This window comes from Monodon monoceros, unplaced genomic scaffold, assembly GCF_005190385.1.
Source record: "Monodon monoceros isolate NGI ecotype Baffin Bay Population unplaced genomic scaffold, NGI_Narwhal_1 Super_Scaffold_15, whole genome shotgun sequence".
In the NCBI taxonomy this organism is placed as follows: Eukaryota; Metazoa; Chordata; class Mammalia; order Artiodactyla; family Monodontidae; genus Monodon; species Monodon monoceros.
The window spans coordinates 22,166,957-22,192,340 of NW_021703771.1; the positions used below are offsets into that span (position 1 = coordinate 22,166,957).

General features: G+C 43.5%; 1 protein-coding gene across 7 annotated transcripts in view; it reads left to right on the forward strand.

Moving 5' to 3' along the window:
* The window catches only part of ANKRD6 (ankyrin repeat domain 6), a 201,775-nt gene that overhangs the window by 103,973 nt on the left and 72,418 nt on the right, over window positions 1-25,384 (forward strand). For 5 of the 7 annotated variants that reach the window (XR_003793757.1, XM_029224344.1, XM_029224347.1 and 2 more), the window contains exon 1: window positions 16,086-16,115. Coding sequence is in view for 2 of the 7 variants with exons in the window: in XM_029224345.1 (XP_029080178.1) it covers window positions 15,996-16,115 (120 nt within the window). In the remaining 5 variants the exon portion in view is untranslated. Of the gene's footprint in view, window positions 1-15,851; window positions 16,116-25,384 lie in introns of those variants that run through there. The other 2 variants (XM_029224345.1, XM_029224349.1) reach the window with 1 other exon arrangement.

Below are 25,384 nucleotides of genomic sequence, written 5' to 3' on the forward strand. Positions count from 1 at the left end.
CATGTATGGTAGGAACTGAAGGTTACCATTGTGTTTGGCAACTAGGTCAATGTAAAACCAGCTGGTTACAATGCAAAATGTTATAGCCACTTTGGAAGGCAGTAAAGCAGTTTCTTACAAAGCTACACATTGTCCTATAATACGATTCAGCAAATGTATTCCTTGGTATTTACCCAAATGAGAGAAAACTTATGTACACACAAAAACCTGCACATGGGTGTGTTTTTTTTAAGATATTTTTTACTTTTTAAAAAAAATTTATTTATTTTTGTTTATTTATTTTTGGCTGCATTGGGTCTTTGTTGCTGCGCCTGGGCTTTCTCTAGTTGCGGCGAGTGGCGGCTACTCTTTGTTGCGGAGCTTGGGCTTTAGGCCTGCGGGCTTCAGTAGTTGTGGCTCGCGGGCTCTAGAGTGCACGCTCAGTAGTTGTGGCTCATGGGCTTAGTTGCTCCGCGGCATGTGGGATCTTCCTGGACCAGGGCTCAAACCCGTGTCCCCTGCATTATCAGGCAGATTCTTAACCACTGCACCACCAGGGAAGCCCTGCATGTGGGTTTTTTTTAATTGAAATCTACTTGACATACAGTATTGTGTTACTTTTGTGAACTGCACAGTGATTCAACATTTACATACATTATGAAATGATCACCATGATAAGTCTAGAAACCATCTGTCCCCATACAAAGTTATTACAATATTATCGATGATATTCCTTATGCTGTATATTACATCCCTGTGGCTTATTTGCACACGGATGTTTATAGCAGCTTTATTCATAATTGCCAAAACTTGCAAGCAACCAACATGTCCTTTATTTACTTATTTATTTAATTGAATTTTATTTTATTTATTTTTTTTATACAGCAGGTTCTTATGAATTATCCGTTTTATACATATTAGTGTATATATGTCAATCCCAATCTCCCAATTCATCACACCACCAGGCCCCCCGCCACTTTCCCCCCTTGGTGCCATACGTTTGTTCTCTACATCTGTGTCTCAATTTCTGCCTTGCAAACCGGTTCATCTGTACCATTTTTCTAGGTTCCACATGTATGCATTAATATAAGATATTTGTTTCTTTCTGACAGTCTCTAGATCCATCCATGTATCTACAAATGACCCAATTTCGTTCCTTTTTATGGCTGAGTAATATTCCATTCTATATATGTACCACATCTTCTTTATCCATCCGTCTGTCGATGGACATTTAGGTTGCTTCCATGACCTGCCTATTGTAAATAGTGCTGCAATGAACATTGGGGTGCATGTGTCTTTTTGAATTATGGTTTTCTCTGGGTATATGTCCAGTAGTGGGATTGCTGGGTCATATGGTAATTCTGTTTTCAGTTTTTTAAGGAGCCTCCATACTGCTCTCCATAGTGGCTGTATCAATTTACACTCCCACCAACAGTGCAAGAGGGTTCCCTTTTCTCCACACCCTCTCCAGCATTTGTTGTTTGTAGATTTTCTGATGATGCCCATTCTAACTGGTGTGAGGTGATACCTCATTGTAGTTTTGATTTGCATTTCTCTAATAATTAGTGATGTTGAGCAGCTTTTCATGTGCTTCTTGGCCATCTGTATGTCTTCTTTGGAGAAATGTCTATTTAGGTCTTCTGCCCATTTTTGGATTGGGTTCTTTGTTTTTTTTAATATTGAGCTTCATGAGCTGTTTATATATTTTGGAGATTAATCCTTTGTCCATTGATTCGTTTGCAAATATTTTCTCCCATTCTGAGGGTTGTCTTTTCGTCTTGTTTGTAGTTTCCTTTGCTTTGCAAAAGCTTTTAGGTTTCATTAGGTCCCACTTGTTTAGTTTTGTTTTTATTTCCATTACTCTAGGAGGTGGATCAAAAAAGATCTTGCTGTGATTTACGTCAAAGAGTGTTCTTCCCTTGAGCTATTTGTAATGAGGTGGATAGACCTAGAGTCTGTCATACAGAGTGAAGTAAGTCAGAAAGAGAAAGACAAATACCGTATGCTAACACATATATATGAAATTTAAGAAAAAAAAATGTCAAGAAGAATCTAGGGGTAAGACAGGAATAAAGACACAAACCTACTAGAGAATGGACTTGAGGATATGGGGGAGGGGGAAGGATAAGCTGTGACAGAGTGAGAGAGTGGCATGGACATATATACACCACCAAACGTAAAATAGATAGCTAGTAGGAAGCAGCTGCATAGCACAGGGAGATCAGCTCGGTGTTTTGTGACCACCTAGAGGGTTGGGATGGGGGGGTGGGAGGGAGGGAGACACAAGAGGGAAGAGATATGGGAACATATGTATATGTATAACTGATTCACTTTGTTATAAGGCAGAAACTAACACACCATTGTAAAGCAATTATACTCCAATAAAGATGTTAAAAAAAAAAAAGAAGAGTGTTCTTCCTATGTCTTTCTCTAAGAGTTTAATAGTGTCCAGTCTTGCATTTAGGTCTCTAACCCATTTTGAGTTTATTTTTGTGTATGGTGTTAGGGAGTGTTCTAATTTCATTCTTTTGCATGTAGCTGTCCAGTTTTCCCAGCACCACTTATTGAAGAGACTGTCTTTTCTCCATTGTATATCCTTGCCTCCTTTGTCATAGATTAGTTGACTATAGGTGCGTGAGTTTATCTCTGGGCTTTCTATCCTGTTCCATTGATCTGTATTTCTGTTTTTGTACCAGTACCATATTGTCTTGATTACCGTAGCTTTGTAGTATAGTCTGAAGTCAGGGAGTCTGATTCCTCCAGCTCTGTTTTTTTCCCTCAAGACTGCTTTGGCTATTCGGGATCATTTGTGTCTCCATACAAATTTTAAGATTTTTTGTTCTAGTTCTTTAAAAAATACCATTGGTAATTTGATAGGGATTGCATTGAATCTGTAGATTGCTTTGGGTAGTAGAGTCATTTTCACAATATTGATTCTTCCAATCCAAGAACGTAGTATATCTCTCCATCTGTTTGTATCATCTTTAATTCCTTTCATCTCAGTGTCTTATAGTTTTCTGCATACAGGTCTTTTGACTCCCTAGATAGGTTTATTCCTAGGTATTTTATTCTTTTTGTTACAATGGTAAGTGGGAGTGTTTCCTTAATTTCTCTTTCAGATTTTTCATCATTAGTGTATAAGAATGCAAGAGATTTCTGTGCATTAATTTTGTATCCTGCAACTTTACCAAATTCATTGATTAGCTCTAGTAGTTTTCTGGTGGCATTTTTAGGATTCTCTATGTATAGTATCATGTCATCTGCAAACAGTGACAGTTTTACTTCTTCTTTTCCAATTTGGATTCCTTTTATTTCTTTTTCTTCTCTGATTGCCATGGCTAGGACTTCCAAAACAATGTTGAATAAGAGGGGTGAGAGTGGGCAACCTTGTCTTGTTCCTGATCTTAGAGGAAATGCTTTCAGTTTTTCGCCATTGAGGATGACGTTTGCTGTCGGTTTGTCGTATATGGCCTTTGTTATGAGGTAGGTTCCGTCTATGCCCACTTTCTGGAGAGCTTTTTATCATAAATGGGTGTTGAATTTTGTCAAAAGCTTTTTCTGCATCTATTGAGATGATCGTATGTTTTTTCTTCTTCAGTTTGTTAATGTGGTGTATCACATTGATTGATTTGCATATATTGGAGAACCCTTGCATCCCTGGGATAAATCCCACTTGATCGTGGTGTATGATCCTTTTAATGTGTTGTTGGATTCTGTTTGCTAGTATTTTGTTGAGGATTTTTGCATCTATATTCATGAGTGATATTGGTCTGTAATTTTCTTTTTTTGTAGTGTCTTGGCTGGTTTTGGATTCAGGGTGATGGTGGCCTCATAGAATGAGTATGGGAGTGTTCCTTCCTCTGCAGTTTTTTAGAAGAGTTTGAGAATGATGTGTTAGCTCTTCTTTAAATGTCTGATAGAATTCACCTGTGAAGCCATCTGGACCTGGACTTTTGTTTGTTGGAAGATTTTTAATCACAGTTTCAATTTCATTACTTGTAATTGGCCTGTTCATATTTTCTATATCTTCCTGGTTCAGTCTTGGAAGGTTATACCTTTCTAAGAATTTGTCCATTTCTTGCAGGTTGTCCATTTTATTGGCATAGAGTTGCTTGTAGTAGTCTCTTAGGATGCTTTTGTATTTCTGCGGCGTCCATTGTAACTTCTTTTTCATTTCTAATTTTACTGATTTGAGTCCTCTTCCTCTTTTCCTTGATAAGCCTGGCTAATGGTTTATCAATTTTGTTTATCTTCTCAAAGAACCACCTTTTAGTTTTATTGATCTTTGCTATTGTTTTCTTTTTTTCTATTTCATTTACTTCTGCTCTGATCTTTATGGTTTCTTCTGCTGACTTTGGGTTTTGTTCGTTCTTGTTTCTCTAATTCCTTTAGGTGTAAGGTTAGATTGTTTATTTGAGATTTATCTTGTTTTTTGCGGTAGGCTTGTATTGCTATAAACTTCCCTCTTAGAACTGCTTTTGCTGCATCTCATAGGTTTTGGATCATCATGTTTTCATTGTCATTTGTCTCTAGGTATTTTTTTATTTCCTCTTTGATTTCTTCAGTGATCTCTTGGTTATTTAGTAATGTATTGTTTAGCATCCATGTGTTTGTGTTTTTTATGTTTTTGTCCCTATAATTGATTTCTAATCTCATAGCACTGTGGTCAAAAAAGATGCTTGATATGATTTCAGTTTTCTTAAATATACTGAGGCTTGATTTGTGACCCAAGATGTGATCTATCCTGGAGAATGTTCCGTGCGCACTTGAGAAGAAAGTGTAATCTGCTGTTTTTGGATGAAATGTCCTATAAATATTAATTAAATCTATCTGGTCTACTGTGTCATTTAAAGCTTGTGTTTTCTTATTAATTTTCTGTTTGGATGATCTGTCCATTGGTGTAAGTGTGGTGTTAAAGTCCCCCACTATTATTGTGTTACTGTTGATTTCCTCTTTTATAGCAGTTGCCTTATGTATTGAGGTGCTCCTATGTTGGGTGCATATATACTTATAATTGTTATATCTGCTTCTTGGATTGATCCCTTGATCATCGTGTAGTGTCCTTCCTTGTCTCTTGTAACATTCTTTATTTTCAAGTCTATTTTATCTGATATGAGTATTGCTACTCCAGCTTTCTTTTGATTTCCATTTGCATGGAATATCTTTTTTCATCCCCTCACTTTCAGTCTGTATGTGTCCCTGGGTCTGAAGTGGGTCTCTTGTAGATAGCGTATATGAGGGTCTTGTTTTTGTATCCATTCAGCGAGCCTGTGTCTCTTGGTTGGAGCATTTAATCCATTCACATTTAAGGTAATTATCGATATGTATGTTCCTATTACCATTTTCTTAATTGTTTGGGGTTTGTTTTTGTAGGTCTTTTCTTCTCTTGTGTTTCCCACTTAGAGAAGTTCCTTTAGCATTTGTTGTAGAAATGGTTTGGTGGTGCTGAATTCTCTTAGCTTTTGCTTGTCTATATAGCTTTTGATTTCTCCGTCGAATCTGAATGAGATCCTTGCAGGGTAGAGTAATCTTGGTTGTAGGTTCTTCCCTTTCATCACTTTAAATATGTCATGCCACTCCCTTCAGGCTTGTAGAGTTTCTGCTGAGAAATCAGCTGTTAACCTTATGGGAGTTCCCTTGTACGTTATTTGTCGTTTTTCCCTTGCTGCTTTCAATTATTTTTCTTTGTCTTTAATTTCTGCCATTTTCATTACTATGTGTCTCAGTGTGTTTCTCCTTGGGGTTATCCTGTATGGGACTCTCTGTACTTCCTGGACTTGGGTGGCTATTTCCTTTCCCACGTTAGGCAAGTTTTTGACTATAATCTCTTCAAATATTTTCCCAGCCCCTCTCTCTCTCTTCTCCTTCTGGACCCCTATAATGTGAACGTTGTTGTGTTTAATGTTGTCCCAGAGGTCTCTTAGTGTGTCTTCATTTCTTTTCATTCTTTTTCTTTATTCTGTTTTGCAGCCGTGAATTCCACCATTCTGTCTTCCAGGTTACTTATACGTTCTTCTGCCTCAGTTATTCTCCTATTGATTCCTTCTAGTGTATTTTTCATTTCAGTTATTGTAGTGTTCATCTCTTTGTTTGTCCTTTAATTCTTCAAGGTCTTTGTAAAACATATCTTGCATCTTCTCAATCTTTGCCTCCATTCTTTTTCCGAGGTCCTGGATCATCTTCACTATTATTATTCTGAATTCTTTTTCTGGAAGGTTGCCTATCTCGACTTCATTTAGTTGTTTTTCTGGGGTTTTATCTTGTTCCTTCATCTGGTACATAGCCCTCTGCCTTTTCATCTTGTCTATCTTTCTGTGAATGTGGTTTTTGTTGCACAGGCTGCAGGATTGTAGTTCTTCTTGCTTCTGTCTGCCCTCTGGTGGATGAGCCTATCTAAGAGGCTTGTGAAGGTTTCCTGATGGGAGGGACTGGTGGTGGGTAGAGCTGGGTGTTGCTCTGGTGGGCAGAGCTCAGTAAAACTTCAATCCGCTTGTCTGCTGATGGGTGGGGTTGGGTTCCCTCCCTGTTGGTTGTTTGGCCTGAGGCAACCGAACACTGGAGCCTAACTGGGCTCTTTGGTGGGGCTAATCGCGGACTCTGGGAGGGCTCACACCAAGGAGCACTTCCCAGAACTTCTGCTGCCAGTGTCCTTGTCCTCACGGTGAGACACAGCCACCCCCCCCCACCTCTGCAGGACACCCTCCAACACTAGCAGGTAGGTCTGGTTCAGTCTCCTATGGGGTCACTCTCCTTCCCCCTGGGTCCTGATACGCACACTGCTTTGTGTGTGCCCTCCAAGAGTGGAGTCTCTGTTTCCCCCAGTCCTGTCAAAGTCCTGCAATCAAATCCCAGTAGCCTTCAAAGTCTGATTCTCTAGGAATTCCTCCTCCCGTTGCTGGACCCCCAGGTTGGGAAGCCTGACGTGGGGCTCAGAACCTTCACTCCAGTGGGTGGACTTCTGTGGAACAAGTGTTCTCCTGTTCGTGAGTCACCCACCCAGCGGTTATGGGATTTGATCTTATTGTGATTGCGCCCCTCCTACCGTCTCATTGTGGCTTCCCCTTTGTCTTTGGATGTGGGGTATCATTTTTAGTGAGTTCCAGCGTCCTCCTGTCGATGATTGTTCAGCAGTTAGTTGTGATTACGTTGCTCTCGCAAGAGGGAGTGAGAGCAGGTCCTTCTACTCCACCATCTTGAACCAATCTCCAACATGTCTTTTAATAGGCGAATAGGTAAACCCTGATACATCCATACAATGGAATGTTATTCACCACTAAAAAAAAAATGAGCTATCAAGCCATGAAAAGACATGGAGGCATCTTAAGTTCATTTTACTAAGTGAAAAAAGCCAGTGTCGAAAAGCAGCATATTGTATGACTCCAACTGTATAACATTCTGGAAAAGGCAAAACTGTAGAGACAGTAAAACGATCAGTGGTTGTCGAGGGTTTGGGGGGAGGGAGGGATGAATGGGTGGAGCATTAGGCCAGTGAAGCTATTGCGTATGATACTATAGTGATAGATACATGCCGTTATACATTTGTGCAGAGCCAAGGAACTGTACAACACAGAGTGAACCGTATGCAAACCATGAGCTCTAGTTAATGACAATGTATCTATATTGACTCATCAGTTATAGCAAATGTATCACACTAAAGCAAGATGTTAATAATAGGGGACACTATGTTTGTTGTGAGGCGGGAGTATGGGTGAAGTGGTATAAGGAACCTCTTTATACTTTCTGCTCAATTTTTCTGTAAACCTAAAACTGCTCTAAAAAATAAAGTCTAGGGCTTCCCTGGTGGCACAGTGGTTAAGAATCCGCCTGCCAATGCAGGGGGCACGGGTTCAAGCCTGGGTCCGGGAAGATCCCACATGCCACGGAGCAACTAAGCCCGTGCGCCATCACTACTGAGCCTGCGCTCTAGAGCCCGCAAGCCACGACTACTGGAGCCCGCACATGTAGAGCCTGTGCTCTGCAAGGAGAGAAGCCACCGCCATGAGAAGCCTGCACACTGCCACGAAGAGTAGCCCCTGCCTGCTGCAACTAGAGAAAGCCAGTGCACAGCAACGAAGACCCAATGCAGCCAAAAATAAATTTTAAAAAATTTTAAAATAAATAAATTTATTAAAATAATAAAGTCTATTAATTAAAATAAAAAGAAAGAAGAATAGAAGAAAGGAAGGAATAAAAGAAGAAGCAAAGGAAGGAAGGAAGAGAAAGCTGTGTACATACAGTCTTGAAAGTGTAGCATGAACCCGTAATTATGACTAATCCAATTCTGTATGTTTGAGTTCCAAGTAGTACACAAATCTGACTAGTCTCTCTTCTTACCAACGTTTAGGATTCCCCATCACAAATGCAAGATACAGTCCCATGTCTTTGGCATGATGTGAAAATTTTTCCACAGACTGACTTTGCAACATCATCTCTGGTCTTTGCCCACGTATTGTAAGCTCCAGGAACAAAGCTCCTTTGTTCCTCTTTCCTACCCTTCCAGACCACTCTGCCTTTGCTCTTGCTGTTTCCTCTGCCTGTGTCCTCCCCCACTTCTCTATCTAACAAAATCCTCCAGTCCTCCAAAACCCAGCTCAAATGTGACCTTCTCTGTAAGAACATTCCTGACCTGCTTTCCACCCCAGCACTCCAAGCAAGAAAGCTGTCTCACCCAATTTCCATAGTTCTCTGTTCGATCAATGCTTAATACCCCACAGAATTAACAACCGCAGCATCAGCAACGGCTTAGTAGGAAAATTCGGGGCAGAAAGAAGGCAGATCAAAGTAGATTGAAGGAGTGGGTAGGAGGTGAGATATGGATACATGGCAGGTGGGCTACTCTCTGGGGATTGGTTTTATTGTCATTTGGTATTGCTTGTTGAGGTTTATCTTTAGTATTTGTGGTTTTACCCAACAGAAGTTAAGGATGGTGAGGGGAAAATTCCAGGGGTGACTGTGGTGCTGTCCAGTGCTTGGGTGCTGACGGACCTGTGTCACTTGAGATCAGTAATTCTGATCCCAGGAGCTGGGATCATCCTCAATTTTGGGGAGGAAGTGAAAGGGAGGAATGAAAACATCCCCCATTTGTTACCTTTTGAAGGCTCTGCAGCCATAGCCTGTTTGAACTTTGGGGAAAGGGAAAAGGCTAGCTGACTTGGTTCTTATCTCCTCTCTTTCTTATGGGATCTACAGACTCCTGAAGACGAATTAATGATTAGAAAAAGCAACTGATTATTAGATTTTCTAGCATCCACTGAACAGACATTAAAGGCTAAGTATGTTCCGGGAACTGTGCCAGGCACTGGAGATACAAGATAAACAAAATAGGGTTCCTGCCCTCAAGGAGTTGCGTCTAACCAGGAAGACCAACCTTGAGCTCATGCTAGCAAATTACACTGTGAGGGAAGCTCGGGTCTTAGTCACCAGGGCTGCCATAACAAGATACCATGGACTGGGTGGTTTCAATGGCAGGAATTCATTTTTCTCACAGTTCTGCAGGCTGGAAGCCCCAGATCAAGGTCCAGCAGAGTTTGGTTTCTGGTAATGATTCTCTTCTTGGCTTGCAGATGGCCACTTTCTCGCTATGTCCTCACATGGCCTTTCCTGTGAGCGTGGCTCAGAGGTGAGGGTGCAGGTGTGAAAAGAGGCGGCTGGGGAAGAGAGTGAGCAGGGGGGCTCTTTGGTGTCTCTCCTTATAAGGACATTAACCCTATCAGATCAGGGCCCCACCCTTAGAACCTCGTTTTACCTTAATTACCTCCTAAAGGCCCTGTTTCCAAGTACAGTCACACTAAGGGTTAGGGCTTCAATACATGAATTTTGGGGGACACAATTCAGCCTCATCTTGTCTAGGGAGAGATGGGGCAGTGGAGGGCTCAGCAATGGGTGACTGTCGGTCTGGATTTTGGGTCATTTGCTATGTGATGTGAGTGCCTGGCCCCCAACTCGGAGGCTCTGGTGATCTAGCAGTGCCAGACAACTAAAAAGTAATTATTGCCCCATGTAAAAAGGGAAGGTTTCTACGTCACAAGCCTCCTGTCAGTCATATCTGTATTCAATGATGTGTCCTTAGACCTCCGATATGTTATTTTTACATTTGTTAGCAGCTCTTCTTGATGGTAGGGTATGTCATAGGTTTACTGAATAGTATCCAGATGTCACTCGGCTTTCCCTGCAACAGCCTCTCCATGCCTCCTGCAGAGGTGATTGTTTCAAAGATCCTCTAAGTGTCAGACTCAGAAGAGGACAGTTACCGTACTTGAGACGTCCTCAAGAAATAAGCATACATGTTCCTTTGCCACGGTGGGCTTGCCAAGAGGTGCCTCTCTGCCCCTGTCTTTTGCAGATAGCACTTGTGAACACCAGACTCTGCGAGCAACCGGTGTTGTTCTATCCTCATGGATAGCACTGTGTTGAGGGTCCCTATCTGGGGAGTCCGTTTTCTCAGAAGAAGGAAATGTCAGAAGCTCTGAGAAAATTAAACACTCCTTGCTTTATACTTCTGTCGCATTTGGTGTACAGTTCTCATCTGGCATCTGGCCTTTTGGGCCCTGATCAAGGCTGATCAGGGCCAGATGATGAGTTTTTTCAAGGTAGGGAGCGGGCCACATTCATCTATATTCTAACCTCACTGGTCCTCCAGTGGTGGTTGCAGTATCCCGGCAGTGATCACTTCTGGATGAACTAGTAGGAGGGTTGTGCATTAAAAATAGGATTATCATTCTACTGGCATTTTGTCTCCCCAGGGGAGTTCATTCTCTCTGCAGCGTGGCTATTCTCCTGCCCTTGGTGTAAGGCGAACACTGGCCAAAGCAGAATCCCAGCCCCTTGCCCATAGGAGCTGCTACCCTTAGGGTACCTAAGCTGGTACCCTTAGGGTAATGGAAGCAAGGCTTTGGGCAGGGATGGTGCTTGGAGGGTTCATGTTGACAGTGTTCTTTTCCCCTCTCCAGGACCAACAATTCTTGCTTTAGAAATGAGGGGGAAAATAGTAATATCGGTTCAAGTCAAAACCAAAACCCTCTTCCTTTCTATGATTACTCATAGAAATCGTTGGGAAGTTGGTTTTCTGTTGCTTCAACAAGTGGTCTGGAGGACACACCTGCAATGTGGAGGGCCATTGACAGCACTTGAAAAAGCTCCCTGTTTCCTCCCTTCCCCCTTTCCTGCAGAGACTCTGTTCAGAGGAGGATTTTTGCGACAAACTATGGGTTCACAAACACGGGGAATGGCTCCTCAACCAGGCCCTAGTCTCCTTGCTTGCTGCGGTCACTGTGCTGGAACTCTCTGCCCAAGGGGGGCGGGGAGTGTCTGGGTCTCCGCTGTTTCCACAAAGGCAGTTCATTACAGATTTTGACCCTTCCTGCATCCTCTGTCCCTTACAACACGTGCATTCATCTCCCCGTATTACTGTTGAAAGAATACAAGCTGCTGAAAGAATACAAACTTTGTTTCTCTGTCGTCCGAGCATCATTCAGAAGCACTCCGCCCATCTGTGAATCATTCCGACTCTGATCAGAGCAGTGTTACAGGTCCTCTGCTGGCAGGAGGCAGCAGTCCAACAAAGTCTGAAGACCCAGGACTTCTGTGCCAGGCAGACTAGGAAGCCACCAAACATTGCGAGCTGAATGGATGTCTTACTAAGCTTTTAGATGTGATCTGGCCAGTACTGGCAGAGGAAGCCCAAGGGGAGAAGTCAGCAAGCACTGTAACGTAAATCACTGCAGACCCTTGGGCGTTACAGCCCTAGGAAGCTAATGATCTCTCCAGGAAAGAACTGACCGTGGTTTTCCAGCAACAGAACACGATGTAGAACGGGGAGGACAGACCCCCGGATGTGAGTACAATCTCTCAACACAGGGTTTGGACCAGTAGGAGCAAAGCGAGTTATCGTAACTGATGGTGCTTCCTAACCACTGGTTCCTGGGTGCCTGTGGACCATCTCTGGGTGGGCTGTGCGTAATGCCTGGCTGGGACTTTTGTTTGCAGGTTTCTTCAAGAATATTTTGCCTGTTAGGAGACTGAATGCAGTGGCTTTGGGATACCGGTACCGGGGGACTTTTTTGTAAATCTTCAAGAAAACCTCATAGACCTTTCACTATAAAGAGAAAACCGATCGCATCACAGACCAAGCAGCTGTTTGGCCCTCTGGCATTTGTGATGAGAGACAAAAACACTGGCGAACTGGAGAGCAATGAAAATGGGGCAGTGGACTGGGAGGAAGGAGGGGAATCTTTCTTAGGAAGCTAAATCCCTTTCTGGATTCAGGATGCTCATTGCGTATTTATGATCATGCGTTTATTTCATTTCTGCTTAAAGAACTCGCAGCTTGTTTGCATTTTAAGGTTTTTCTCCTGTGAAAAATGCTGTGAAAGTGACAAAGAGGGATGTGATTGATAGACTTGGGGCAGAAATTCCTCACCTCCTGCAATGGGAAGTGTCTTGAATGATAGGTGATCTATTTGGAAGCGGAAGCTCAGATTTAATGAGGGAACGGAGCTGCTTGCAGCCTGGGTACCCAACAGGTTGGCAGTGAAGTTTAACTCCTTGATTGCAGACTGGTCCTCTCCCCTCCCCACTCACTGCTGGGGGTCCAACAGCCTCTTTATTCTTCTCCCCAGCCCACTTCCTTCCACCTGGTTTGATTTGTCAGTTCAGAGGTATTAGATGAGAAGCCAAGTATCCCCTCACTGCAAAAGGATGGGGATCATTGTTCTAGGTGGGAGGTAAGGATACAAAGATTTAGGGCAGTGATCGTGAGAGAGGTGGAAAGGAACGTGAGCTGGGCCCTGCACCCCAACCCAAGGTGGAAGTCAGGAAGGAGGCAGAGGGACTTCCCTGGCGGTCCCGTGGTTAAGACTCCGTGCTTCCATTGCAGGCGGCATGGGTTTGATCTCAGTTTGGGTTTGATCTTGGGTTAGGGAACTAAGATCCCATATGCTGCACGGCAGGGCCAAAAAAAAAAAAGAAAGAAAGGAGGCAGAAAAGAAGACTCAGCCACTTTGATCCCTCCCTCTGCCCCCCTCTGCCGTGTGTAAATGAAAATGAAGGCGAATACTGGAGGTCCTAATAGTGAGGCTACTGGGTTTAAATTGAGCATGAACTTGAGATACCCAAGCACACAGCGATGGTGCTAGCAGCAGACTAGGAACTGGAAACCTGGGATTCTGTTCCTGATTTTGCAGGCAGTTTTCTGGGCATCTCTGGCGGTGGTGAGGTATCCAGAATCTCCTGCAGGCCGCTCTCTGCCTCCGGTGGGCTGTGCGCTGTGGTGGAGGGTGTGGGATGGCTTGGGGGTGGGGAGCATTTTATTCTTAAGTAGCTGCCATTGAAATTTAAAAAAAAGAAAAACCAAAACGCTGACATTTCTGCTTGGCCAACATTTTCTCACAAATGTAGTGTTTCTGTCTCTTTAAAAAAAAAAAAGGAATAGTAATGTGCGCTGGGCTTGTAAAGGGCTGTTTACCAAGGGTAATGATGGGCTGTTGGCAACCATGGCAATCAGTGCACCCTGGCTTTTGTCTCAGTGTCCCCAAGGCTGAATTTATGGCATGGGACGGAAGGGAGGGAGGGGAGCGACTGTCAGTGTAGAGAGGCCGGTTAACCCGTGATTCCATTGCTGGGGAGGCCGGACAGCTTGGCTGATGGGCTGCCCTGGGGTTGCAGTAAGAAGATCTCTATCCCCAGGAGTTAAGCTGTGGAGTGAAATGGTGAAATTTTAGCCATGATGATAATATTTGTATGAACTGGGCCATTGTACTTGAGACACTCAGATGCCCGTTGCAGGAAAGGTTTGGGAAATAAATAACAAATGAGTGAGTGCAGAAGAATGTGGCTGAGGGAGGGAGAGCATTTAGGAAGCCAGGGCTAATTTTCTGCGTTTTCCTGCCATTTGGGCCTGGAGTGCTTTTGCAGGATTGGGGCAGACAGATCAGAAGCTCAGGGTAATTGGTTTGAACGTGCCGCAGGTTACCTGAATAAAGACAGACGGTGTATCCTGTGTTTACGAAAGCAAACCACTCCCCAACAGTAGAACATTCTGGGAAACATAAAGCCCAAACTACAGTCTTTCAGTGCGACCCTGGGAATTTCCAAAGGCTTTTCCAGCTCCATTTCTCTCTGTTTTGAGTCTCAACTTTATTCTTTCATTGGCGCATTCATTCAGCAAAGATTTGGGGTGCATCCCAGCGATCTCTGACCGTGGCTGCGGGAGGGGTCCCCTGCTTGTACCTTCTCCAGGTTTGTTGCACTTCTGATGAGTCTGGTGATCAGAGCAGGGTGGGTTTGTGAGGGTTCCTCGTGTCTCTTTCCTTGTTATCTCTTTTTTTTTTTTTTTTTTTTTGGCCGTGGTGCGTGGCTTGTGGGATCTTAGTTCCCCGACCAGGGATTGAACCTGTGCCCTCGACAGTGCAAGCGCGGAGTCCTAACCACTGGACCGCCAGGGAAGTCCCTTTCCTTGCTCTTTTTTATCCACAATTTGGGCAACAGATGGACGACAGTGAGAAAATTTGATCATTTGCAAGCTGAGCAGGGAGAAGAATGACCTTTCAGAAGTTATACTACTCACATTTGGCCAATACTTTCACGTAATGAAATACCATCTTGAGTCCCTATCACAGTCCTGTTGTTCCGTCTGTTTTATACATGAATGTTTAACCCCAGCTGCCCGGAGCTGCTGGTGACACGAGCCACCTGGATGTCACGGTGATGCAGAGTCAGAGCAGGTACCGACCAGCCCTTTCTCAGTCACATCACAGCCAGTGAAAGGAGCATGGGGTTTGCCTGGAAACCGCTGTAAAGGACGTCTGTATCTTCTGGTCCTTCATAACTAAAATGGGTGGTAGGTCCTGGGATTCCTTGTGGTACAGCATTTTCTCTCCATCTGCAATATTGGTATTTTTAGCAAGTACATTTTAAAACAAAAAGAGGCCCACATTGCCTTGCCCTCCTAATAGGAATAGGTCAGATTCTTAAGCTTTCCTTTTTTGGCCCCCAAAACCCTTCACCTTTGGCATAATCCCAGTGGCTTTGGTTTGCTCTAATGGTGGTCCAGCGCTACTGGGAAGAGTCAGTCTTTAAAATTCTATCCATTTGGCCATTTGGTGGAAAGAGGGCTTGAGTTTACTGCTAGTTACTGCCCCCAGACCACGGCTCCGAGACGGGGCTTAGCATCCTGTCGCCGGTTTGAATTGCCCACTTACTTCCCTCTTGTTAAGCCCCTCCCTAGAGTAACTGTTTGTAGCATCAGTTTTGTTCCCAAGATGGGTTGTTCCAGCAGTTATTTGCTAGGAGATGGTACGGGCCTGCTCCCAGCTCTCCACCTGTTGCAGATTTCTGGAACCTGCACCATTTACAATGGGAAAAGGATGAAGGAAGAGAAAGGCCGGAAATGCTGGGAGAAAGCCCCATGGGTGTGGCCCCCTCCTCAGGGTCTCTGTGGGGTGTGGTCCACAGGCACCTAACCGGCCAGGGGAATAGGCATGTTAGCCGTGGCGGGCCCACAAAATGCGGTCCAGAGGGCCCTGTGTGTTCCCACACAGTGTAGTTTCCTGCCGAGGGTGGGCCTGGAAACCAGGCTACATTCAGGGGATTGTGTCAGGCCGCTGCTACCTGGGTGGGAGATGCAGAGCAGACCTCACCGTGGTCTGGAGTCTGCGGGGGTGGGGATGGGAGCGGGGTGTTTCCGTATACTCTCCGCCTTCCACGTGCAAGTTCAGGGTTTGCTCTGCAGAGGGTGCTTCCCGCCTGTCCTGTCTCCCCCAGCTCCCCTCCCCTGCACTGAGCAATCAGCAGATGCCCTAAAACCAGGGAGGAGAGGTGTGGCCTGTCCTGGGTGCTGAGTGGTGCTGATGGCAGCTTTGTTCTGTAACCCCTAGGTCCCAAAGATGGCATAGTGATGAAGGCCCCTTCCAATGATCGGAACGTCTTTACCCGAGGGTGCCTGCCTGGGCCCGTGGCATCGCGTTGAGACAAAGGAACTTGTCTACCACTTCACGGAAAACGTCTTTCTCTCCTAATTCATGAGCCAGCAGGATGCGGTCGCCGCGCTTTCAGAACGCCTGCTCATAGCTGCATACAAAGGCCAGGCGGAGAATGTGGTTCAGCTCATCAACAAGGGTGCCAAGGTAGCGGTTACCAAGGTAACAAGAGAATAAACACTTTAGCCATTCCCTGGGGAAAAGCCTGCCTCTTAAGCATTGTCCATAAAACTGTTGTGTTTCGTTCAGTTTTCAAAGAACTGGTTGGTTTTGTTTCTTGTTTCCAGTGCTGGAGGTTTGGGGAGAAAGAAGAAGGATTAAAAATGCTTTCGTTGCTATCTTTCAAATGGAGTCATTCGTAATTAGCATTTGACCCTCTTTAAAATCGCAGTGTGGATTTTTCTCACCTACTTCTTTAGCCAGATGGACAAGAGATCTCTCTGGAGAAATTGGGGCACAAGAACTTACTAGGTAGAGTGTGTGAGAATCACGTTAGGCTCCCTTGGGAGGCCTGTGGATGACGGGGCAGCCCAGACGCCATGCAGAACCTCACTGCTCCCATCTGGACAGTGATGGGCTTGGACCAGATGCCTCCCAATGACCTCTTTAGGCTGATTTCACGTGGGTCAGTGAAAATGTGTGGCAGGCTTTGGAGGGCATTGCTGACCCCTCCCCAACAGATGACACCATGGTAGACGAGAGAATGCACAGGCCCAAGGGCAGTTTTATAGCAAAACTGAGGTAAGGCAGGCTCTGCCCAGTTAGGTGACAAGTGCAAATACATAGACGAAGTAATGCTGACGGCAAACACTTAGTATTGCTCTAAGCACTTTATAGGCCTCTAGAAGAGGTTCTTTTTTCATCCTCACTTTAGAGATGAGGAAACTGAGGCACAGAAAGATTGAAGTAATTTACTCAAGGGGCCCCCAGCTGCTGAGTGGCAAAACTGCAACTTGGACCCAGTTATGACTCCAGAGCCCCCCACTCCAGGCCACCCCAGAGAGAGCCATGGAGAGAGGCGAAGTTTCATTTTCAAATAGTAACGTCTGTTGACCTCTGACCTCCTATGGCAAAGATTGGCCAGCTCACATTTTTGGTTAGTCACGTGCAGTCTGTGTATTTCCTGCTTCTGATGTGTGCTTTTTCCAGCACCACCAAGCAGTTAACTCAATTCTGGCAGTATCTGTCTGGAGAGAGCGTCAGCTCTCACAGGCTGAGGGCTCAGTCCCATAAGACTGCCTCAGACATCAGTCACAAGTCCAGGTTGTCACCTGTGCTTCTGACTGACTGGCTATAAATCAGAGGTTCCCACAACTCACTCCTTGGGTTGAATTAACTGGCTAAAGCAGCTCACAGAACTCAGGAAAACATTTTACTTACCAGATTACCAGTTTATTATTAAAGGATATAACTTAGGAACAGGCAGATGGAAGAGATGCAGAGGGCAAGGTATGGGGAAAGGAGGCCTCTGAGCGCACCACCCTCCCAGCACCTCTGTGTGTTCACCAACCCAGAAGTTCCCTGAACTCTGTCCTCTGGGTTTTTATGGAGGCTTCATTACATAGACATTATTTACTAAATCATTGGCCATTGGTGATTGATTCAACCTCCAGCCTCTCTCCCCTCCCTGGAGGTCAGGGAAGTGTGACTGAAAGTTCCAACCTGTAATCACTGTTGGTTCCCTTGGCAACCAGCCCTCCATCCTTAGGGCTTTCCATAAGTTATCTTATTAATATAACCTCAGGTATGGCTGAAAGGAGTTTATTAAGAATAACACACTCCTTTCACCTTTATGGCTCTGGAGCTATTTCAGGAACTGATAGCAGAAGACCAACTATTATAACAAAAGATGCTCCCGTTGCTCTTATCACTCAGGAAATTCCAAGGAGCTGTGAGGAGCTGTGAGCCAGGAACGGAGATTAAGAGCAAATCTGTATTTCTTTTTTCTTTTAATTAATTAATTTTTTATTTATTTTATTTTTGGCCGCGTTGGGTCTTCATTGCAGCCCGCGGGCTTTCTCTAGTTGCGGCGAGCAGGGGCTACTCTTCATTGTGGTGCGCGGGCTTCTCATTGCGGTGGCTTCTCCTGTTGCAGAGCACGGGCTCTAGGCGCACGGGCTTCAAGAGTTGTGGCACGTGGGCTCTAGAGAACAGGCTCAGTAGTTGTGGCGCACAGGCTTAGTTGCTCCACGGCATGCGGGATCTTCCTGGACCAGGGCTCGAACCTGTGTCTCCTGTATTGGCAGGTGGATTCTTAACCACTGCGCTACCAGGGGAGCCCTGTATTTCTTATTATAAGTCACAGTATCACAATGCTGGTCTCTAGAGAGACTGAAAGTCTTTGGGTACTCAAAGTTCACTCATTAGCCTAACAGCACTCTGACCTAGGTGGTGACTAGGTTGTATGGAATCCAGGGTGAAGGGAACCTTGACTCAGGCCTCAGCATGATCTATCCACAGCGCTTCAGGACCCAGGCAGTCACACATGGGAGAAAGTACAGGAACTCTGTAGTTAGGGCACATGTGCACACATTTTAACTTTGCTGTGTTTGCTAATTGTGCAAGTTGCTTAACTTCTTTGAGCCTCAGTTGCCTTATCTGTAAAATGGGGATAATAATACCAACCTTTCAGAATTGTTATAATAATAACTTATTAAAGCACTTAGCTCATAGTCTGCAAGTTCTCTTTTTTAAACAGTATCATTTGCTTTTTAAAAAACAGCTTTATTGAGGTATAACTTACATGCCAAAAAGCTTACCCATTTTAAGTGTGAAATTTGATAATTTTTTAAAAAGTATTTATTTATTTGGCTCCGCCAGGTCTTAGTTGCGGCGTGCGGGATCTAGTTCCTCGACCAGGGATCGAACCCCGGCCCCCTTCATTGGGAGCGTGGAGTCTTAACCACTGGAACACCAGGGAAGTCCCTGAAATTTGATAATTTTTAATGTATTTACAGAGTTGTGTAACCAACACCATGTTCTAGTTTTAGTATATTTCTAATTTTAGAATCCCAGTAAGAAACTCCATACTTCTTAGCTCTCATTCCCATTCCCATCCCCAGCTCCTGGCAACCATTGATCTACTTTCTGTTTCTACAAATTTCCCTTTTATGGACATTTTATATAAATAGAATCATACATTATGTGGTCTTTTGTGTCTGGGTATTTTCATTTAGCCTACTGTTTTCAAGGTTCATCTGTGTTGTAGCATGCATTTTTGTTTATTGCAGAATATTATCCCACTATATACATATATCACATTTTGTTTATCCAGTCATCAGTTGATGGACATTTTGGGTTGTTTCTGGTTTAGAACTATTACGAATAATGCTGCTGTGAACATATTTGTTCTCATTTCTCTTGGGTAGACACCTTGGAGTGGAATTGCTGGGTCACATGGTAAATCTATGTTTAACGTTTTAAGGAACTGCCAAGCTATATTCCAGAGTATCTACCATTTTACGTTCCCAATAGCAGTGTATCAAGCTTCCAGTCTCTATGTCCTCACCAATGCTTGTTATTATTTTTTTTTACATCACTTGCTTTTTAATAATTAATCAAAGTAAAGCATGCACATAGAAGCTTTAAAAGAATAAGTTCAAATACCGTTAAGAAGGCTTTTAACAAAAACTCCAATCTGCTCCTCTGCAGAAAAAACTTTTAAATTTTTCAGTTTTTTTTTCCCCTGGCATTTATTTTAATATTTCTAATGAATATGCAAATACTACTAATTTGATTAATCAGTTCAATTTTTAATTTAAAAACAATTTAGGTATATTTTAATTTTCATGTTGCACATACCCATAAGTTAAAGCATCAGATATTTTTACTATGTTTGCCTTCCAGTTTTGATTCTCCGTAGGCAATTACTTGCAACTCTTTTGGTAGATTCTTTTTTTTTTTTTGTGGTACGCGGGCCTCTCACTGTTGTGGCCTCTCCCGTTGCGGAGCACAGACTCTGGACGCGCAGGCCCACGGGCCCAGCCGCTCCATGGCATGTGGGATCTTCCCAGACCGGGGCACGAACCCACATCCCCTAGCATTGGCAGGCGGACTCTCAACCACTGCGCCACCAGGGAAGCCCGGTAGATTCTTTTAGTGCTTACATCCATAAAGGTTATCGTGATACTGCTAAATCTTGATTTTTTCCATTTTTGGCATTATCTGTTTAACGATATGAAAAGCGATGATTTAAGATTTAGCTTTCTTTCCCTCTCCTGCCCTCTCACACATACTTTCATAACAATGACCTCAGCATTTCATTTTTACATATTTTAACCAATTTATTCCAGTTATAGCTGAGCCCTGTGGTATGTACTATCATAACATTAACTTTTTTGCAATAATTTGTTTACCCTGATGTTTATAATCGTCTTATATTTGTTTCTTTAGTTTTGTCTCTTACTGTCACTCATCGTCCCCATCTGTGTAATCTCTGGATGTGCAGAATGTTCGGTAGTCTCCATTGATTCTCCTTGAAGAGCTGTCCCCTGGAGCCCCTTCCCCTGCTTCAGTCTGCACTGGAGGCTCTCAGCCTCTGGCGGCTGTCTGAGGATCTGCCTTTACTCTTAACCTAGGGATTCCCCTTACCGCTTTTATATATGTTGACTTGGTATTTTCTGGGCCCCAGTGTCTTTCTCCTTCTTTGTTTTGTTGTGGTACGCCCTCTAGTGCAGCGCTGTCTGAGAGAACTTTCTGTGATGGTGAAATGTTCAATATCTGTGCCGTCTAAACAGGGTAGCAACACATGGCTGTTGAGTACAGTTGAACAATAAGAGTTCGAACTGCGCGGGTCCACTTACACATGGACTTTTTTCAGTAGTGAATACTATAGTACCATGTGGTCGGTGGTTGGTTGAATCTGCGGATTTGCAACCGCAGATACTGAGGAAACATGGGTATGGAGGACCTGGGAATATGTATCAGTTATACTCAGATTTTTTTTCTTTCTTTTTTTTTTTTTTTTTTTTTTCAGTTATACTCAGATTTTTGTCAGCGCGGAGGGTTGGCACCATTAACCCTCATGTGGTTCAAGGGTTGGCTGTACTTGAAATGTGGCTAGGATGACTGAGGAACTGAATTTTAAATTTAATTAATTAAGTTTAAATGCCATGTGTGGCTGGACTACCATATTGTTTGGTTTTTTTTAAGGCTCCACAAGTTGAAGTTACATTTAATTTGTTTAGTTATATTAAAACACATATATATTATGTGTTTATATTATTATATAAACACACATATATTATTATATATATGTATATATTATTATATAAACATAATACCAAGCTTAATTTTAGGTATTTAATATTCACTTGCATCATGTGGACTTTCAAATTTATTACCTTTTTTAATTGGTTAATAATTTCGATTTACAAGCAGCTCATGCAGCTCAATATCAAAAAAACAAACAACCGAACCCAAAAATGAGCAGAAGACCTAAATAGACATCTCTCCAAAGAAGATATACAGACTGCCAACAAACACATGAAAGGATGCTCAACATCATTAATCATTAGAGAAATGCAAATCAGAACTACAATGAGGTATCACCTCACACCAGTCAGAATAGCCATCCTCAAAAAATCTACAAAGAATAAATGCTGGAGAGGGTGTGGAGAAAAGGGAACCCTCTTGCACTGTTGGTGGGAATGTAAATGGATACATCCACTATGGAGAACAGTATGGAGGTTCCTTAAAAAACTAAAAACAGAACTACCATACGACCCAGCAATCCCACTACTGGGCATATACCCTGAGAAAACCATAACTCAAAAGGAGTCATGTACCACAATGTTCATTGCAGCACTATTTACAATAGCCAGGTCATGGAAGCAACCTAAGTGTCCATCGGCAGATGAATGGATAAAGAAGATGTGGCACATATATACAATGGAATATTAGCCATAAAAAGAAATAAAACAGTTATTTGTAGTGAGGTGGTTGGACCTAGAGTCTGTCATACAGAGTGAAGTAAGTCAGAAAGAGAAAAACAAATACCGTATGTTAACACATATATATGGAATCTAAAAAAAAAAAAAAAAAAGGTTCTGAAGAACCTAGGGGCAGGACAGGAATAAAGACGCAGACGTAGAGAATGGACTTGAAGACACAAGGAGGGGGAAGGGTAAGATGGGACGAAGTGAGAGAATGGCATGGACATATATACACTACCAAATGTAAAATAGATAGCTAGCGGGAAGCAGCCACACAGCACAGGGAGATCAGCTCCGTGCTTTGTGACCACCTAGAGGGGTGGGATAGGGAGGGTGGGAGGGAGATGCAAGAGGGAGGAGATATGGGGATATATGTATATGTATAGCTGATTCACTTTGTTATAAAGCAGAAACTAACACACCATTGTAAAGCAGTTATACTCCAGTAAAGATGTTAAAAAAATTTTTTTCATAGATACCTTGGATTTTTTTTTTCGGTACGCGGGCCTCTCACCGCTGTGGGCTCTCCCGTTGCAGAGCACAGGCTCCAGACGCGCAGGCTCAGCGGCCATGGCTCACGGGCCCAGCCGCTCCGCAGCATGTGGGATCTTCCCGGACCAGGGCACGAACCCATGTCCCCTGCATCGGCATGCGGACTCTCAACCACTGCGCCACCAGGGAAGCCTCCCTTGGATTTTTTATATAGTATACTGTCAAACCAAACATAATAAAATGTCTTCTTTATGAAAAAATCTTATAAAACTTATTTTGTTATCTTCATCAATAATCTACCATATGTCATTTATTGGCTGCCATATTGAATAGCACAGCTCGAATGCCTTCCTGAGAATGAGCGCACAGGAGAGACTAATCAATTTTAGACACAATCTATTGCCCCTTTCTCTCCCACATTTCTCCCTATGTAGTTGTATCACAATTTTGGAGCAGATCCACAATTAGTGTGATTATATAAATGCTCTTCACTGGTGAGCCAATAATTGTACTATCATTACATTTCCATTGTTTGTATAACTTGCTGCTTTTCCTGAACTTGATCATTGCCTTGATTTTTAAATTTGTTTAGTTTTATTCAAACTTATAGTTAGATGTTTCCTCTACCTTTCAACTCTGTAAAACAGTTCTTAGGGGGAGTTCCCTGGTGGCCTAGTGGTTAGGAATCCAGGCTTTCACTGCCATGGTCCAGGTTCAATCCTTGGTCAGGGAACTGAGATCCTGCAAGCCGTGCAGCGTGGCCGGGGAAAAACAAAACCAAACCAGTTCTTAGTGTAATTTCCATGGTTAAGCCTATCGCGTATTTACCAGTTTTATTCTTTTCTTGGAGATATCCCTTCTGGAGTCATCCATCCTTCTGTTCCAGTTTGATCTGGGCTACTCTCTAGTTCTGATGCATGGAGTCATCCTGAGAATTCCTTTCACCTCTCCCCTGTGTTAGACCCCCTGTTTGCCAAAATCCGTGTCACCCTCATTTTGGTGGTGCATATCCTCTGGCAGTTTCCTAAGAGAGGGAACATGGGAGACAAATGTTTTGAGAGTCTGCATATCTGAAAACAGAATCTTTATTCTACCCTCTCATTTAATTGACAATTTGGTATGAAACCTAGAGCTTCGAAGGCAATTTTGTTTTGTTGTTTTTGAGTGTTGCTGTTGGGAAGTCAGCTCATAGATTCTAACTTGCAGCTGCCTCCTGAAAGGCCTTTTGTATCCACTGTGTCCCCCGAAGGCCTGCCCACTCAGAACCCAGCTCATGAGCCTCCACCACCAGGAAGTCCACCGAGAATGGTTCTGTGCAGGTGCCCTGCGTGGAACTCACTTCCTCTGCACTGGTGCAGCACTTGCTGTGCGTTGGCTCTGAGTCCCTCATAATTGCGTACCGCTCTGTGGGTGCTCAGAACTCCCCAGCAGACTATCACTCTGACCTGGGCCAGTTTCTCTTTTGTATTTCTCTGTGTTTGATACAGAAGGAAAGCTCTGGATTTGGAATCCAAAGACCTTGGTACAGGTGTCTGCTCTACTGCTTATTAACTGCTTGTTCATGTAGGCCAGAGTTTCTCAGCTTCTGCACTATTGATGTTTTGGGCCAGATAATTCTTTGCTGTGGGAGGTTGTCCTATGCATTGTAGACTGCCTTGCAGCATCTCTGGCCTCTGTTCATTAGATGCATGGTACTCCCTTCTCCCTGGTTGTGACGATCAAAAATGTCTCCAGACCTTGTCAAATATCCCCTGGGAGGGGGGCAAAATTGCCCCTTGCTGAGAAGCACAGATGTAGGCAAATTTCTTCACTTTACAGGTCTCATTTTCCTCCCCAAACTTAGAGGATTTCCATAGGGCCTAAATGTGATAACACATGTGGCTGCAGTTATAAAATCTAAGTGGGCACAAAATGTTGGGTCTGTTTTTTTTAACCCCTCCAGTGCCTAGCACAGTACTCACTCATTAGGCGCCATGTGTGTCCAGTGAGGGGAATAATGTTTAGTGTAAGTTGCTTACACTCAGTGCTTACTAGGTGTCAGCTACCTTTGTAAGAGTCTACAATGATTAAGTCCTCTAAACCTCACCACAACTCTGTTCTCATTATACAGATGAGGAAACTGAGGCAAGGAGAGGTGAGGTAACCTTCCCAAAGTTTCGGAAAGTTTCAGGACTGGGATTTGAACCCTGGCAATCTGGCTCCAGAGTTTTTGCTCTTAAACACCATGTTTTCCCTGTGTGTTTGTGACTTTGGGTTGGGAACATCCTGTGGGCTGCTTGTTACTAGAGCATCTTCCTTGGCATCTTACACATAGTAGATATAATCTGCAAATGTTTTACTGACTAGTAACTCATGTGCCCAGGTACTTTAATAAAGCACTTTCCCAATAGTGTATTGTACATGTGTGTAACATTTTATACTTTGCAAGTTATTTTCGTATATGTGCTGCTCATCCCCAGAACTCCATGAGCTTTTTCTTTTGGACTTGTGAGGAAATGGAGGCCCCAAAAGGGAAGTGACATACAAGCTAGGGCATGCCAGAGGTGGCACCAGAACCGGGATCTCCTGGCTCCCATGCTGATGTCATCTCTGTTACACCAGGCGCCTCAGATAAGGGCAGCCTCTTCTGTCCTCATGGGGATTTTACCTAGTAGCTAAGAGTGTGTGGGTATGATACCTTATCCACCAAGCACGAGTGGAGTTGCCATGCACAGGACAAGTCATCAGAGGCAGTGGGCTTGGGAACTGGGAATTGGTGTAGAAACTACACTTAAACATTTTAAGTTCTTTTTTTTTTAAATTTTATTGGAGTATAGTTGATTTACAATGTTGTGTTAGTTTCTGCTGTAGAGCAAAGTGAATCAGTTATGCATATACATATATCCACTCTTTTTTAGATTCTTTTCCCCTATAGGTCATTACAGAGTATTGAGTAGAGTCCCCTGTGCTATTCAGTAGGCCCTTATCAGTTATCTCTTTTATATATAGTAGTGTGTACATGTCAAT